Genomic DNA, 17,126 nt, shown 5'->3' with positions numbered 1-17,126 from the left:
AGGATAGTTCTCCTCATGAGGCTTCAACTGCCTCGACGCATAAGCAATCACATGCTCATTCTGCATCAAAACACACCCTAGACCCTGCAAAGAGGCGTCGGTGTAAACACTAAAACCACCAGATCCAGCCGGTAAGGCCAAAACAGGCGCAGATGTCAACCGTCTGCGAAGCTCCAAGAAACTCTCTTCGCACTCTGATGTCCACTCAAATGAAACATCTTTCCGAGTGAGCTGAGTAAGTGGCTTAGCAATCTGAGAGAAGTTGACAATGAAGCGGCGATAATACCCAGCCAATCCCAGAAAACTGCGGATCTCGGCTACTGTCGTCGGACGCGACCAGTTCAATACCGCCTCCACCTTGCTCGGGTCAACTGAAACTCCCTCGCTAGAAATAACATGACCAAGGAATACAACCCTGTCAATCCAAAACTCGCATTTACTCAACTTCGCATAAAGCTGATTCTCGCGAAGTGTCTGTAAAATAATTCTCAAGTGTTGTACGTGTTCTCGCTGATCACGCGAATAGATTAAGATATCATCTATGAACACCACAACAAATTTATCCAAGAAGTCTCGAAATACCCGATTCATCAGATCCATAAAAACTGCTGGTGCATTCGTCACCCCAAAAGGCATAACCAGAAACTCATAATGCCCATACCGGGTCCTGAATGCAGTCTTTGATATATCTCCCTGATGAACTCGAAGTTGATGATAACCAGACCTTAAATCGATCTTGGAATACACAGAGGTACCTTGCAGTTGATCAAATAAATCATCAATCCGTGGCAACGGATACTTATTCTTTATCGTAGCACGATTCAACTGCCGATAATCTATGCAGAGCCGCATAGAACCATCCTTCTTTTTGACAAAAAGAACTGGTGCTCCCCACGGGGACACACTGGGTCGAATATACCCCTTGTCAAGAAGATCCTGCAACTGCTGTTTCAATTCTTGCATCTCTGATGGAGCTAAACGATAAGGAGCTCTGGAGATTGGTGCCGTGCCTGGCACTAAATCAATGCTGAAATCCACTTCCCGAACTGGAGGAAAACCAGGAATCTCCTCGGGAAAAACATCCGGAAAATCGCAAACCACTGGAATGTCACTGACCCCGACACTGTCTGCGGACGAATCAATAGCATAGATAAGGTAGCCTTCCCTGCCCGACTCTAAGGCACGACAGGCTTTCAGAGCAGAAACCACAGGCATCGGGGGTCGCGCTCCCTCTCCATAGAAAAACCAACTGTCGCCCTCCACTGGACGAAACTGCACGAACTTCTGGTAACAGTCCACAGTAGCTCTATACACAGTCAGCACATCTATTCCCAGAATGCAATCAAAATCCTCCATCGCAAGAATCATCAAATTAGCAGTTAAGATATTACCCTCAAACTCTAGAGGACAACCCATCACTAGACGTTTAGCTAACACCGAATGACCCATCGGTGTGGAAACAGATACCACAATGTCCAAAGAAGTGAAAGGTAAAGCATGACGCTTAGCAAACCTCGCAGATATAAATGAATGCGATGCACCAGTATCAATGAGAACGTAAGCAGGTAATCCACATAAATTACAAATACCTGCAATAACTCTCTCGTTCTCCTCAGCAGCCTGATCCTGGTTAAGAGCAAAGACCTGCCCTTGAGTACGCGGTCGGAGGTTAGAGCCCTGAGTAGACTGTCTCTGCTGTGGCCTCTGATGAACTGAAGCCTGAGAACCAGATCCTGATCCTCCACCCATCTGTGGACAATCTCTCTTCATGTGGCCCATCTCACCGCACCTGAAACAAGCACCCGCAACTCTGCGACAACGCTCTGTCGGATGGTCCTTCCCGCAATGCTGACACGGGCCCTTCTTCTTCCCAAAATGGTGAACTCCTCCAGATCCAGAGGAAGAAGAAGTAGATCCAGCCTTCTTAAATGATTGGGCACGGGGACCCAAAGAACTAGTAGGACGAGCAGACTGCATGGCTCGACCCCTCAGCAAACTGCCCTCTGCCTGGCGACAACGGTTCACAAGGCCCTCATACGACGTCGGATCATCACAGACCACGACCCGATCATAAATCTCCTGATTGAGGCCCTGAAGAAAATGATTATACTTGGCCACCGCATTGTCACTGACGTGCGGAACATATGGGAGCAACTCAAAGAACTTCTGCTGATACTCATCAACAGACAAACTCCCCTGCTTCAGATTGATCAACTCAATCGCCTTGGTCTGCAGAAGAGCTGGCGGAAAGTAAAGCAGCATGAAAGCAGCTCGGAAATCGGCCCAAAGAACTCGGCCCTGACGCTGAACTATCGGTGCAGAGGTAGACCTCCACCACTTACGTGCACCGCCCTCCAGCAAGAAATCAAGGGTATCCATCTGCTGCTCCGCCGAGCATTGGAAAGACTTGAAACAGCTCTCCATCCTCTCAAGCCAGTTCTCCGCAACATCCGGAGTCTCGCCGCCCGAAAGAGGTTTCGGCCCCATCTGCAAGAACCTATGCATACTGAAACTCCGAGGCTCATCTCGTCGGTGTGGACGACGTTCCCGATGCTCTCGACGACGCTCCCGATCGTCGCGGTCTCCCCAGCGTCCCACGCTGCCATGACTACTAGCATCGTCGTCAAAACCAGACATCTCTACAAAAAGTCACCAGATATTAGACCCAAAAGAACAGTTCTAAATCCCAAAATCTTAATGCATGCTCTGATACCATAAATGTAGTGACCCGTTCCAGAATCACCTACTAATCAGAACTTAAGCATGCAATTAACTTAATAAAACTGAATCAGATAAACAGCGGAAAAAACAACATATACAGCCCGATCGAATCAGTAAGTACGAATACTAAAACAACCAAATCAAACTAAATCCCAAGAATAAAATACCAGCAACTACAGGTCAACCCCTGCTAGCTCCCTGTCCTCTCCCTCCTGGACCGTCCAACCTGAGACCTGCCCCATCGAATAGGGTGTCCAAAACAGAGATAAACCGAGGACGTGAGCATAAAACGCTCAGTACCGAAAGAATGAGTATACAAGACTATGACATGCATGTATGCAAAATGTACTGGATACCAGGGTCTGGGTATAACGAAAAACTGCTCAGGCAAATGACGTCAAGGTATGTAGCACTCTGCGCCGTCGCACCAGGAGGTGGCTCCCATACCATAAACCTGTGGATATACCGGTATCCTGACCACCGTCGGCCAACGGGGTCCAACCATCCACAACAACCGAGGGCTGAGCACCCTCTGAACAGGCTATCTCAAAAGATAAACAGGCCCAACATGATTATGCAAATGCCGCATAATAAACCATGCATCATATGTCAGATAATAATGCAACACATAAACATGCAACACATAGTAAAGCATACTCAACCAGGATATCTCGGATAGTACTTCCGTACCTCAAACCAGTAGATCCTAGTAATCAGCCCTAGAATCAAGCCTACAATCCAAGTGATACCATATCACTAAACCACATCTAAAAGCCTTAACTAGACTAATAGATACTTCCAAATCTCAAGGGAACCTAGAACCATACCTGCGTCCGTAGTCAGCCCACTGATGCCGCTAGCTCCCAACTAGAGCACAGCTCCGCTACAAAGCCAGTAGCTCCCTGCTAGTGCCCGAACCTCGGGAAAAGCTAGAAACCCATCAGAAACGACTAAAACGCTCTGGAACTCTCGGAATTGGTAATTGAAAAGTGAAGCCTCGCGCCTCTATTTATAGACGACGATCGGACGATCCGATCCACTTCGGAAGATCCGATCCTGTGCACTTCGGACGATCCGATCCACTTCGGACGTTCCGAACTCTGCATGTCTTCCACGTGTCCAGCCACCTGTCTTCGGACGATCCGAACCTCTTCGGACGATCCGAACCCTGACACGGTCTACTGTTGACAAGACTCGGTCTGACACCGAACCGAACGGTCCATCCGAACCCACTTCGGACGATCCGAACCTCTTCGGACGGTCCGATCCTGGTTCGTTCCTTCCGAACTCGCAGAATATAATTAATCCAATAATTACTCAATTTAGGCATCGGGATACTACAATACATGACATTATGATTTGAATATCGATGTATAAAATAAATGTTTTGTTAACACACATCATTTTATGCATACATCGATACATGACATGCACGTTGAGTTATGATCCTTGGATACCTTGATATGATTGGATTGGATTCCGGGGTTTGTGAACACAATCGCTATGCCGGTATTATATGACCCGTAAAGCATAGACAATTGTGGCCCTATATGATTGGATATGAGATGTGGGATTTGATGGTGCTTTGCCGACGCTATCATACGTGTATTCCCATATCGACCGGTGTGCCAGCTCGAGCATTGATTTGATTTGATAGCGATTCGATTGATTCTGACATGTGCTCAGTGGATGGGCATTTGACTTGATACCTCCACGACTTACATGCATTGCATACCATATATCATTGTTTAGATATTTGTGGTATATATGATTGGTTGTTCCATACGGAGATTTGCTCACCCCCCAATCGTTATGCCGGTATTATATGACCCGTAAAGCATAGACAATTGTGGCCCTATATGATTGGATATGAGATGTGGGATTTGATGGTGCTTTGCCGACGCTATCATACGTGTATTCCCATATCGACCGGTGTGTCAGCTCGAGCATTGATTTGATTTGATAGCGATTCGATTGATTCTGACATGTGCTCAGTGGATGGGCATTTGACCTGATACCTCCACGACATACATGCATTGCATACCATATATCATTGTTTAGATATCTGTGGTATATATGATTGGTTGTTCCATACGGAGCTTTGCTCACCCCCAAGAGTGGCTGTTGTTGTCTTTGTGTGTGGACAATGGCAGGTACTCCAGGATATCAGGAGACCGAAGAGGGTACTTCTGGAGGGAGCCACAGCTTGGGCTGAGGTTTTATGTTTATGTCTTGTTCCCAATATATATGTATATGTATCTATATACCGAGACATGTCCCGAAGATATATGTCACAAGTTTCATAACTAGAAAATGAAGCAAATTCTCTTTTGAAAATAAAGAAGAATATTTTTCTTTTGTTTGATCATCTCAAAGTTGATACTATATTGTCTTTTCTTATTATTAATTCATTCAGATGGATTGTTTTTTAAAGCAAAAATCTTGAAAATGTGACTAAGCAATAAATTTTGGTGACAACAATCCATGAATGCTCACAACTCTTTATAAACAATGTTGTCAGCCGCCTAAGCTTAGTTTATCGGCCAACATCCCTCCCTGCCCTATAACTTCTTGGGCAGCAAGGGAGGTGCACCTTGGCCCCTTGGGAGATTCTAAGGCACCTCCCCTGCTGCCCTGGAAATTCCAGGGCACGAATGGTGTTGAGGCTTCAAATTTAGGCGTCTCCCTTATTGTTTGAGAAACTTCATCGCAGCTTTTAATGCACACATTTGAACATATTTGTTCAGTCATTTTTTTTTTTTTGGTTAGATTTCTCTTCATTAAGTTCAAATGTAATAACAATTTTTGCCGTTCCTTTTTGGAGTGTACTAAGTAATTGTATTCGTTCTTGATATTTTGTTAACAACATAATCTGTTGTATATAAATTTGGATATTCTGATAATCATGATGATGCTAATGTTAGTTCTAAATTACCTTTGCTCAAATTTTTAGAGGAAAAATGTTTGAATTCATTAATTCCATCCACCGAATAAGAAGAATCCCTAATTATACGCCCATTCATCATTATCACAGATATTTTGGAAAGAAAGATATAGTCCAAACCGAAAAATCAAAATTCCAAATCAGAAAAAATCGAATATCAAATCGAACTCTAATCTTAAATTCTTATTTTGGTTTTATAACCTAAAATCATAATTATTATCTTTTGTTTATAGTTTTATGTAACTCAAACCGAACCGGCAGTTTAAATCGTGATTTAAGAAAAAAATATTTTATTTACTTTAATGACTAAATATAATGTTAATAATTCAAATATTAAAAAATTAAATGAAATAAGATATTTTATATGTAATTGTAATATCGAAAAATTGAAGAAAATTATAAAAACTGAATTTAAATTATTATTTTATATATTTGAGAATTATAAATATTGAATGAATTGAATTTATTTCTAAAATCATACAACTGACCATATATGTTAAAACATAATAAAATATTTGGTTATCGTATAATTAAAATTGAATTGTAATTATTTAAAACTAAAACTGAACTAGATCGATCGTTGTACATCTCTGAATTCATATATAAATAAAATATATATTTAGGTTAATATTTTTAGTATAAAATTTTGTTTGAGTAGTCTTTGTGTTTAGAGATGTAATCGAACCGAACCAAGTCGAGCGAAACTCTTAAATATATAAACGAGTCGAACTTAAATTTTATTTAACGAATGTATTAATAACTTACAAATTTATTCAATCTTTTATCGAATCGAAGCAAGTTTAATAAATATAAATCATAAATTTAAATCTTCATTAAATTCATTAAAACATAAATTATATATTTTTTAAAAAAATATAACATGAATGTAATAAATATTATATATATATATATTATAATTAATATGCAAATATTATATATATATATATATATATATATATATATATATATATATATATATATTATAATTAATATGCAAAATTAATAGAACAAATATCAATTGAATTTTTGTCAAATCGAGGTTGAATAACTTTCATTAACATCGCTGTTCCTGCTTGAATTCCCAAATAGTCGGCACGCATAGAGCTCCGTACCTCTTCTTGAAGTAAGCTTTGATTTTGTGAACATTGAAGTTTCATCGATTGAACCCATGTATAAGCAAAGCGTGCTAGGGAATAATGATGTAGACGATGTCCGCTGGCTTTGCTCTTTAACGGAATCTGAATTGGTAAATTCAATTTTGTTTTCAAGTTTCGTGATTTTGTTCCTGTTGGTGCATAATCTTTTCTTAATGACTTAAGCTATGCGGTTTGAATTTCATTATTTTTGTTAATCAGGATTTATTGACGGGTTTAAAAAATTTGGTCTATCTTCGCGCGAAGAAGATCGGTCACGAGGATATAGCGAAGAAATTTGACCTACGGATGCTTCGAACCCTCAGTGTGTTCTCTTATGAATCCATTTTGTCTGTATTTCAAATTGATATAGAAAAATAGGACCTTTTTTATGTCTCTATTTTAATGTCATCAATTGAATATGTCTTGTTTATTACATTGTCATTACAAGGCCATGAGGCGTGTGCCTGACCTCAAGACATAGCTAGGACGCACAGTCCACAACTGCGACTGAAACCTCGGTTTCATGGCACATTTGCACCTTTTATGAAAACGATTTATTATGCCTAGATGCTAATGCATTTGTTTGATTGCTCTTTAGAGTTCATGAGTTAGAAATTTTACCATAATTTCATTTTTAACTCAGAGTTTTATAAAAACGGATGCAAATTTTATCATTTTTAGTTATGGTAAAATTTCAGACTGAACTTTATCATTTTATAAAAATGATTTATTATGCCTAGATGCTAATGCATTTGCACCTTTTCATGGATTGCTCTTTTGAGTTCGCGAACTCAGAGTTTATACCCTACTGGTCTGTGACTTTTGGTAATTTATAACTATAATTATAATTTGAAAAGGATGAATGGATTCTATGCCCCTAAGAACTGAAAGATTGTGCTTTATAGTGATTATTCAATTGAAAGTTGAGTGATGTCAGAAATCTGTACTTGGATTCTTGTGCATTGCGGACTTGTATCTCACAATTTTTAATGATAAATATGTAACCATATTAGTAGCCTTTCTAGCATAGATGTCCTTTCATCCGTTATATTTTGGCTACGACTTTGTTTACTTTTTCTTTGATTGATCATTCATTTTTCTTTTATGTTTGGCAACACTCCATTGATCTACTGTGGCTTACATTCGGCATGCTTTCAGGTTTCAATTTCATGGAAAATTTGGAAGGACGGCTTAAGGATTTACTGGGGACTACAGGTTTTGGATCTAATATATTGAGTCAGAATCTCAGTGGTGATTTTGGTAATATGACCATCGAGGATTTACATCCATTCATCTGTTCTGATAAGAGGAAAAGAATTGCTGATATGTAAGTAATTTCTTTGAGGTGCATTCAGCATAATGTAATGTAGAACAATATCACAATATCCAAGGTTACCAGTTCCTAAAAATCTCATATTCATGTTCTGAGAAACAGTTAGTGATTTATCAAGCAATGAAGATTCAGGGTTACAGTTGTTCATGTTAAGGCTCTATCTGATATTCGGGATGTTAGGAATGTTGGTTCTCTCTCATTATAGATTCATACGCTTGTAGGTCTTATGGTGTATAATTAAAGGTTTCATAAAGTTAATATCCTGTGCTGCACTGCTCAGTTTGGTGGTCAAGATTCACTGAACAAGCACATGTTACATTTGAATGTTGACATTGTTGTAAACATACTCATCATTTGAACAGATTGTTGGTGAATTCGTTTCAACACTAGACATTGAATGAAACTAGGGCTCTAAGTTAAGTGGAGACATCTCATGAGCCTACTGAGACTAGCCAAGTCTCAAGCACGTGAACTTAAGCATGAGCTTTATTTCTTTTGGATTCTACGAGCTGGAGCTGAGCTCAGTATTTTCCATTTATCTCAACCTAGCCAGTAAAATTTCACAAGCTCAATTCGAGCTCCTGTCATTCGCACCTCCTATATCTGGGAAAATTTGGTGATTAACTCTCCCTAAAAATGTTATTATAAATATGACGTTCTTACGTATAAAGGTCATAAAATAAAATAAAAAAAAAAACTATTGCTTTGAAGTTTGATTTGAAACTACCCCCCTATATGGAAATACTTTTGTGGGAATAGTAATTTAGGAATTTCTAATTTTACCATAACTTTGGTTAAGTCTGAAATAATAATGTGTTCCATGAAAATGATAAAGTTCACATCCGATTCTGCTTCCGTAGGATTTGTGCCATGCCCATTGGGTTTCGCTGGAATACAGAAATTTTTTGCTTTTGATATTATTGATTGAAGGTAGAAGAAGCTGATTATAACGTTCCATGATCATCGGGGATAGTAGCAAGTTTATCGGATCTTTTTATTTGATGCCTCAGCCTGATGATACTCATCATGTAATCATGCTTCAAATTTACCATATCTGTTAAATTCTGTCCAATGATTTGCTTGTGTACAAATGGGTTTATTTGTCATTTGATTCGTTGACGGGGGGTTTATGTTTCAGTAATATAATCAGAACCTTTATTCATGCTAATGTTAATGAATTGCGTTTCTGTATAGGTTTTCTTTGGACATGTCTGTAAATTAAAAGCAGAAGACCGGCAACTAAAGGTTAACTTAGACTTAGTAAAGTTGTCACACCTGGGCCTGGCCAGCCACTAAAACAATAAATATCCAGTTGCCGTTCAATCTCCAAGAATATAGTGCTGCAGATGCTGAAGTTGTATCACTGCTTTGAGAGGGCCTCACTTGGGGAAGATTTTTGTTAAGTTTTTTGTTGTTTGTTGGTTTTTGTTGAGGGACAAAACACTTGTAGAACTACATTTTATACAAAAGAGCAAGGAAAGTATTCCTGTGATTCCCTTAAATCACTGTACATTGGTTTGTACTTTTTTTGCTTATAAGTCCAAAATTTGATGCTGCTTACCTTTTAAAAAAATATTGATGCTGATAAATTGTACTTCGACCAGTTACCCAAATAGCATGTACAGAAATGAAATTACGCGACATGCTGATGCAGCAGGTTAAGGACACTGGGTATGTCTATGGGACTTGAAAGTTGGAAATTTCCAAGGATTGCATTATTCTTCTCTAGTCCAGTACCACGTCAAAGAAGCCCCCCATTTGTTCTGTTTTGATCGTTCATTTCAGATATTATTCGAATATCCATTGAATACAACTGATAACGTCCTTTGTCAAAGTGGTTTAAGGTGATAATTCGAAGTGACAAAAAATATCTACTCCGGAGGGCCTCGACCACCTTTACAGTCTTTTCTAACAGCTTCGACACCGATAAGCCACTTTCAAGACTAACAAAGGGTTGATCTCATAATCTTTATTTAGTGACTAATGAACAAGTTCCACCATCTTTAAAGCTTGATAGACACTGTTCTTGGATCCTTGAACTTGCCCATATTAGTTAAAAGGAATCTGTCCCATCTTCGTCTGATGTATGTGCAATTACGTGACCCCTGATCAATATTAAGAATATGATTCTATCCAATTTGTTACGAAGGGGTCCCAATAGGCCTAGTTCCTCCTCCTTGTTCATGCATATACTCCAAGAAACAGGCAAGAATGAGTCAAAAGGTAGTCAATGGAGAGATTGGATGAAAAGAGGAAGAAAAGGGACCTTAAAGGTTCATAAACTCTTATCATTTAGAGAATTTGGAGAACCCACATTGTGTATCATCTTTGAGGCAAAGTCTGGCCCATTCAAAGCTGTAATTTAATGGATGCAATGTATCTGCTAAGTGGCGCTCTCTGTGGTTGATAATTTTATAGAGTAAAATGCATTATGATCCCTTTTCAATCATTCATATCATGAATTGGCAACATCTGTGAGATTTAGTGTAGTGCATTATTTTTGTGGGTTTCACTTGCTTTTGTCGACATGGGTTTTTATAGATGGATTCTCATGTTAGATTGATTTTTTTTGTTTCTTGAATATATTTATTCGATAAAGCGGAATATAGGGGAATGTTAAAAGTCAAGTTGCTGATAAATCCATTCATGATTTCCCTATCATGTTGGTTTCATTTGGACTATTGTCTCCACTAAAAACAACAAATCTCACGCGTTGGTTGCTTGTTTTTTCACTTGACATATAAGAAATTTCTATTTAGTGTTTTAGTTGGAGACAGATGTTACATCACCTTCTTGCCCAATTATGATTCTTAAAATTTTTATACTTGATGATTATAATATTTTATCAGTTCATATTTTAAATTTTCAAGTGTTGTCTCACAATCCCAACATTCATTCCATTTAGAGTCTTGTCCCCCACCACCTACCCAAATTGCACCTTAGTTGAGAGAGCTATAGTCTTCATTTTAAAAACAAGATTTTATATTTTCCAAGGGCCCTACTCCACTCCTCCCTTCTCGACATGTTAATTGAATGTCTATTTAGGTGATTGCTATTTATCAACTGTTAATAATTGGTGAGGCCAAGAAATTTAATGCATCCACTCCAGAAGAAAACAAAAACAAGAAAAAGAGCAGACCCAAGGAAGAAACTCTACTGACAGATGAACTTTTGATGAAAATATGATCAACATTTCCAGGCAGGAATCTAATCTATCTGATTAATAAATGGGGTGAACTTTCTTTCCACTATGAATTTTATTCGTTTCTCGTCTTCAAAATATATAGATTTAATTTGAAATGTGGTGCTTATATTAATGCTGTTTTGAGTCCCTTATTATTTATCAAAATTATTTGGAACATCAGTGAGACTGTCTGCGTATTTGATTGGCATAATGTCATAAATATTAGAAGTCAAAGACATGGTTAGCTTCTGTCTCTTGTGCAATCAACATATATGTCACAAAACATCAAGTCTTGCTGAATAAATTCAAGTCACTACACGTTTGATCAGACATCTGATTGCAACTAAATGCAAGATAATCCAAGAAAATAAGATGGAAAAAAAATAGATTATACACTTTATTAATAACACTTTGTTAATTCCACCATGTGACTCAACGATGGATACAATCGACTCGAGTATAATTCTTGACTTCCGGATTTGAGTTATACAGATTAAATTCAGGCGTGGGGGGTGGAGATCTTGTGTAATCTTCAACTGTTCTTATCTGGCAATTGTGGATAAACCTCAAAATTGAGATATGATGGAGCAAACTGCGCGGGGGAAGGTCCCTGTCTTGCTACATCTTGAATCTCGAGTGCTTCAAATGGTGCCTTTGCTTTCTGCAAGATATACAGAGGAAGTCCTTGCATGGCCTCTATGAAATCTATGTCTGGACTGAAGTCATTAGCTGTGCTTGCTGCTGTGAGCTTCATTGACAGGAACTGAATTGCAAAATACGAAAAAAAAATGTACCAAGATTGAATCTTTTGACTGAGATGAAATTAGTTCAGTTCAAAAATAGTCCATGGATCAATTCAATTACTCACCTCTACCTGATTCTGTAGAGACTGAACATAGTTGATTATCTCATCCAACATTACTGCCATTCCCATTGTCTGTTCAGTGGTTTAATTTTTATAAATAACGTTAGTAAATAATCCACATGACCGAAGAAATTCTTCAGAGAACTCTTTGAACTGAAAGATATATTCATCACCTTATAACATCCTGGAACAATGTCTTGCAGACATCTTAATCTCTCATTGATTTTTTCTCTTCTGACCTGGTACAGAGCAGATTTCACACTTAATTTGTTGTGTTCTTGGATTTGTTTGGATAGGATAAGTTAATGGAAAAACAATAGGAAGCTACCCACTCTTTCTGCTAAACTGTGGCTATCAGTAGCTTGGCCCCTTTTGGCTCTAACGTGTACCACTTCCCTTGGCTTTTCATTTTCAGTGTTTTTCACTTTCTTCCCTTTTCTTGAATTCTTAAAACATATTAAAAATATATAGTTAAATAACACAATCTAGACTTGATCAGATTGAATACATGTGAAATCAACAAACATGATCAAGAATTACTAGAAAGCTTACATTTTTCGCCATTTTTCCATTTGCAGACACTTGAGGGGATGAATTTGCTGAGGTACTATGAGGGGTGTTTGCAACTATTGCTTTCCTTTTCTTTTCTCTACGATTGTTCTCGTTCGAGCTAGTTTGATTAGTAGCAGCCGGGAGCACCACCACCGAGCTATTATCTTGCATATATAATCCAGGGAAAGATTCCGATTTCCCAGTGTCATCCGATACACGAAGGAAAGGATTATGATTGGGAAAACCAATCAAGCTTTGAAAGTTTGAGGCAAAGGATTCTTGATGACTTGGATTTAGCCCCGAAAAATGGTGCAAGAATTCAATGCTTGGATCTATGTCTGACAAAGAGAATGCCTGTTTATGGGTTTGCAAGCCTGATAAGAAGTGATTTGCCATTTCTACTAGAGGAAAAAGATTTGAGCCAATGACAGTTTCTCTTTGTAACAAGTTGTTTCTTGTGATTGCTGCTATATATAAACAAGGAAAGATCACAAATTTGGGTAATGGGGTTTTAGTTTTTCTTTTTCTTTTTCCTTCTATATTGTTAAAATATGGGGAAAAAAGATTCAATCGAAAGGCTACACGTGGCAATTTGGACTTCTTTGGTGGTGTTGGTGTAATTGGTGATATATCCAAAATGTGTGGTCCTTTATAAGCCATTGGCTTTTACACTCACTAGCGTAATAAAGTGGCTTATCTTTTACTCTGAATTATGCCCTCTTTGGTTCCAAATTCAATGAAGATTTCTCCCTCTTTTGTTTGATGCAACACAAATTCGATTAAGATCTTTTTTCCCTTCGCATCAATCCTAAAATATTTATATTATCTTTGTGAATTGTCATTAAAAATAACTACAACTTTCTTGTATCTAAGTTCATGACCAAGAAAGGAAGATAATTCTTATCTTAGTAGGATGATTACATAATTGCTTTCCTTTTCCTAACAAGGAAGAGGGAACTTCAAATGCGCGCCCAAATGATATAAAATAAGTTGATAAATCATAAATTGCAAGTCTAATATTAGAAACCAAACGATAAAAGCTTGACTAGATTATAACTATAATATATCACCATCTCCCATAATCATAGGAAGAAAAAGAGTTTGACTAAAATCATCAAAATTAATCTACTTGGTTTTTTTGAATAGCGATTACAATAAAAAGAAATCAAATTAAAAAGGACTCTTGCGTCTTCCTCGGTATCAATACATAAAGAAATCAAACCTAACCACTAATAATGCTTCGATCAAGAATTATGATTCTGATGAATAAACTTCACTCGCCTGGCATAAACGTGCTAGTTCGATCAACTGACTATACAAACGATAGTCTCTTTCTTCGTCTTCCTTTTCAAATTTGGCCCAGATTGCCTTCTGACGTAACAGTACTTGTGTATGCAAATCATCTTCCCATTTGATTTCATCAATGAACATATTGGGATCCATCAGTAGCCTGATATCGGCATATGGGAGGTTGTTGATTCGGGCCAAATACCGGCTTTTGGCAACACTGAATGCTTCCTCGGCTGCTGAATCATCCCAACGCAGGACTTTGTGATGATTCTTCGTGTGCTGCTTGGCTTCCAGGAAACGTTCCCATGTAAACAAACCGACTTCCAGGCAGAAATCTTTTTCCCATTGCTGTATCTCGCTTTCCCCGCATACTGTTCCAAAATCAATTTACTTTTTGTCATATTAATCCATGTATAATCAATCACGTTCTTAAACTAACAATCCATATAAGTTTTACAGCTTAAAAGTGTGCCCATATATGTTCCCAGGAAAAAAATTATCAAATTAACGGAAGTATGAATACGTAACAGTTGTTTTAAGGAAATATATATTTGTATATATGTTTCAATATCACTGCATGTGGCTTATACAAATCTGCTAGTGCATGCAGTCGCAAATATAAAAAGTTTTAATCTTTATATATAATCTCTCATTATAGTTTTTTGATTGAAGTAACAACAAAAACAAGAATCCTGCATGCACAGAGATATTCAAGAACGAACAAGAAATTATTAACACTTTTAATTCTATATATATATATATATATATATATATATATATATATATATATATATATTCAGAAGGAAGAAAACATGCATACCGATATCTGAATTTCTGCTATCACTCGGCATGTATGGCGCACGTATGATCTTCATCTCGCTGTCAGTACCTTCTTGACAATATTTTTCCGCCTTCTTCTTCCTCTTCGCCTTAGTCTTCTTCCTCTTCGCCATCAATTAATTGTTAAAGAAAGAAGAGAGAAAAATTGCTGGTCCCAAATTTCTGGGGAGAAAACAAATGGAGAGATTTCTTGCGGTGATCAATCTTGAAAACAATCATGGAAGTAAAAAATATGAATATCTTAATTTGTTAATTTATATAGGTTTCGAGTCCTACGTACTCCTAATCAGTTTGTAATTATCGAATTTTACAAATTATGGTAATAATTTTAAATGTAGATAAGGTGAACCACTTTGTATGAGTTCAGTCAGGAGTAAAAAATCTGATTTTCAGATTTATTTTTCATTAATTGTAGGCCGAATCAAATTACTTGGATGTTGTGTGATTCGAAAAATTTAATTGCGTTACTATTAATTATTAATTACTTTTTTTTCTTTACTTTTTGAAGGTAATTACATATTTTTCTAAGTAGAATACATAATATTATTATTATTATTTGATGCAAATGCGTGATAATTAGAAAAAGATAATTCAAGAAAATCTAGTTGTTAAGTTACTGACAAATTGCTAATTAAGATGTGATTCATCGAATGATATCTGTATCTAATCTTTCTTCTATTCTTCCTTAAATATTTTAAAAAGTAAACACCTTTATCCGATGGAAAATTCATCAATAGGAAAAAATACAACTACGGAGTTTTCAATTTGAAAATTAGTTTAAAATTTTAAAATTATGGCTTTTAAAACAATATTTTAATTAAATTTTTTTATTATTATTATTACGCAAAAATATAAAATATATTTCAAGAAATAATAGTCCTAATGTACAACATACATAAACACCGTTAATTTAAATTTTCATAAAAAAAAACTCGATGAAGAGTATTTGAAAACAAATTGTTTATCACAAATTTTCCGGCATGCCAGGCACGTGTTCGTGCCGAATTTGTGAAATAATCTGACTTCTAATTCAGGCGTTGCGAATATCGATTCGATCGTTTGTTCTAATTCCCTCGAAATGGCTCCAAAAATAAGAACGTGAAATGAGGAATATAATGAAATTAAAGGAGGAATTCATAAGTAACATCAATATTTATTATGTCGTTATAAATTCGAATAAAGCTTTCACATGAGACTGGATTAACATTGCTAAAATCTATGGAAGCGCTTGCTGGAAATGGCAGTAAACAACAGAGCAAATAAGAGAAATTTTTTCAGAAAATTGCCGTAGCTTTCGGTCTTGAATTTTCGGTCCTTTTTCTGATTTCCTTCCCTTTTCTTTTGACACACTCTGCACAACAGTTTCTTCTTTCCACGATCTTCCGCCTTGCGTAATGGCCGTAACTGGCAGCAACGTTCCTTTACTGGGCCAACTGCAACTTTCCTTGGACTTCATCTATTGGGCTGTGGCTTGGGCTTCATGGATTTTGGCTAATTAAATTGCTCCCAGTCAAGTTGGGTCTTGTTTAGTTGATTTGGGCTAAACAATTGCCCCCTGTAGCTAATTTGGGCCAATGACCAATTTGGCCATTTTTGGCCCAATTTTGGCTATTTGGGAATTATACTAATTCGGCCCAATTTTGGCCAAAATAGCTCTTCACAGATCGCGTGGAATCTTTTGTTTGAGAAGTGGTTCTATGGACTTGAAGATGAAGTGAGCGAGACACGTTTTTCTTCCATCAAGTTAAATCCAAGTGTACATTCTCTGAATCCCCTAACTCTTCTGGTGTTTCTCAATCTGGGGATTTTTCAGTAGTGAAAAGATCTTGTCCCTTATCCTTTTCTCCCCCAAACAAACCCTTATTCCTCTCACACCCCATAAACCCTTATCCACCTTTCCCTTTCTCGCTTCCCCCAAAAACTCCATCGGTTCCCACTGATTTTCCGGGAGAAATCGCCGCCTCACGCCGCTATTCTTCATTCCTTGACTTCTCTCACCTTCCCGATGGTTTCCAGCGTTTCAAGTCTCCCATTTCTCCTCCTCTGCCTACTGCATTGATTCCCCTCGCGGTCACAGGGAACGACGCGTGCTCACGGCGATTTTCCCTTGGGTTCGTTGACTCGACCTCTCTTTCCCAAACCACGAGGCCTTCCTGGACAGGTAATTCTTTTAACTCCTTTTTAGCGTAGGAAGAAGTTAACTCAATCTGATGGTGCAGTCGTTTCCGTACGTTATTATCTGCCTTATCTTATTCGTGCAT

General features: G+C 37.6%; 2 protein-coding genes across 3 annotated transcripts; one reads left to right on the top strand and one right to left on the bottom strand.

Annotated features, from left to right (window-relative positions):
• Nucleotides 1-6,691: 6,691 nt before the first annotated feature.
• On the top strand, nt 6,692-9,669 carry LOC140810856 (uncharacterized). 2 transcript variants are annotated; one of them, XM_073168755.1, is made up of 4 exons: nt 6,692-6,911; nt 7,021-7,123; nt 7,960-8,128; nt 9,329-9,669. In XM_073168755.1, the coding sequence occupies exons 1-4, from the start codon at nt 6,834-6,836 to the stop codon at nt 9,354-9,356; spliced, it is 378 nt and encodes a 125-aa protein (XP_073024856.1). In that variant the 5' UTR covers nt 6,692-6,833; the 3' UTR covers nt 9,357-9,669. The 2 variants fall into 2 exon arrangements, with proteins under 2 accessions (XP_073024856.1, XP_073024857.1); XM_073168756.1 differs by lacking the exon at nt 9,329-9,669 and having other exon boundaries at nt 7,960-8,392.
• Nucleotides 9,670-11,696: 2,027 nt separating this feature from the next.
• Nucleotides 11,697-13,174, bottom strand: LOC140809654 (transcription factor BEE 3-like). The gene is made up of 5 exons (XM_073167354.1): nt 12,736-13,174; nt 12,516-12,629; nt 12,357-12,422; nt 12,187-12,255; nt 11,697-12,081 (listed from the first exon to the last, which is right to left on the bottom strand). The coding sequence occupies exons 1-5, from the start codon at nt 13,129-13,131 to the stop codon at nt 11,851-11,853; spliced, it is 876 nt and encodes a 291-aa protein (XP_073023455.1). The 5' UTR covers nt 13,132-13,174; the 3' UTR covers nt 11,697-11,850.
• Nucleotides 13,175-17,126: the final 3,952 nt, after the last annotated feature.

The sequence above is a fragment of the Primulina eburnea genome, chromosome 13 (genome assembly GCF_022965805.1).
Source record: "Primulina eburnea isolate SZY01 chromosome 13, ASM2296580v1, whole genome shotgun sequence".
In the NCBI taxonomy this organism is placed as follows: domain Eukaryota; kingdom Viridiplantae; phylum Streptophyta; class Magnoliopsida; order Lamiales; family Gesneriaceae; genus Primulina; species Primulina eburnea.
Note: the sequence above shows the minus strand (reverse complement) of the source record. Positions and strands in the feature narration are given on the sequence as shown.

What these genes read in the sequence shown, in the direction of transcription:
- LOC140810856 (XM_073168755.1), top strand. Translation starts at nt 6,834, where the DNA reads ATGTATAAGCAAAGCGTGCTAGGGAATAATGATGTAGACGATGTCCGC. An exon ending in CTTTAACGGAATCTGAATTG is followed by an intron (nt 6,912 to 7,020) that starts GTAAATTCAATT and finishes TTTGTTAATCAG; the next exon opens with GATTTATTGACGGGTTTAAA. An exon ending in AGGAAAAGAATTGCTGATAT is followed by an intron (nt 8,129 to 9,328) that starts GTAAGTAATTTC and finishes GTTTCTGTATAG; the next exon opens with GTTTTCTTTGGACATGTCTG.
- LOC140809654 (XM_073167354.1), bottom strand. Translation starts at nt 13,131, where the DNA reads ATGGCAAATCACTTCTTATCAGGCTTGCAAACCCATAAACAGGCATTC. An exon ending in GCCACAGTTTAGCAGAAAGA is followed by an intron (nt 12,423 to 12,515) that starts GTGGGTAGCTTC and finishes GCTCTGTACCAG; the next exon opens with GTCAGAAGAGAAAAAATCAA. An exon ending in TTGTTCCAGGATGTTATAAG is followed by an intron (nt 12,256 to 12,356) that starts GTGATGAATATA and finishes ACCACTGAACAG; the next exon opens with ACAATGGGAATGGCAGTAAT.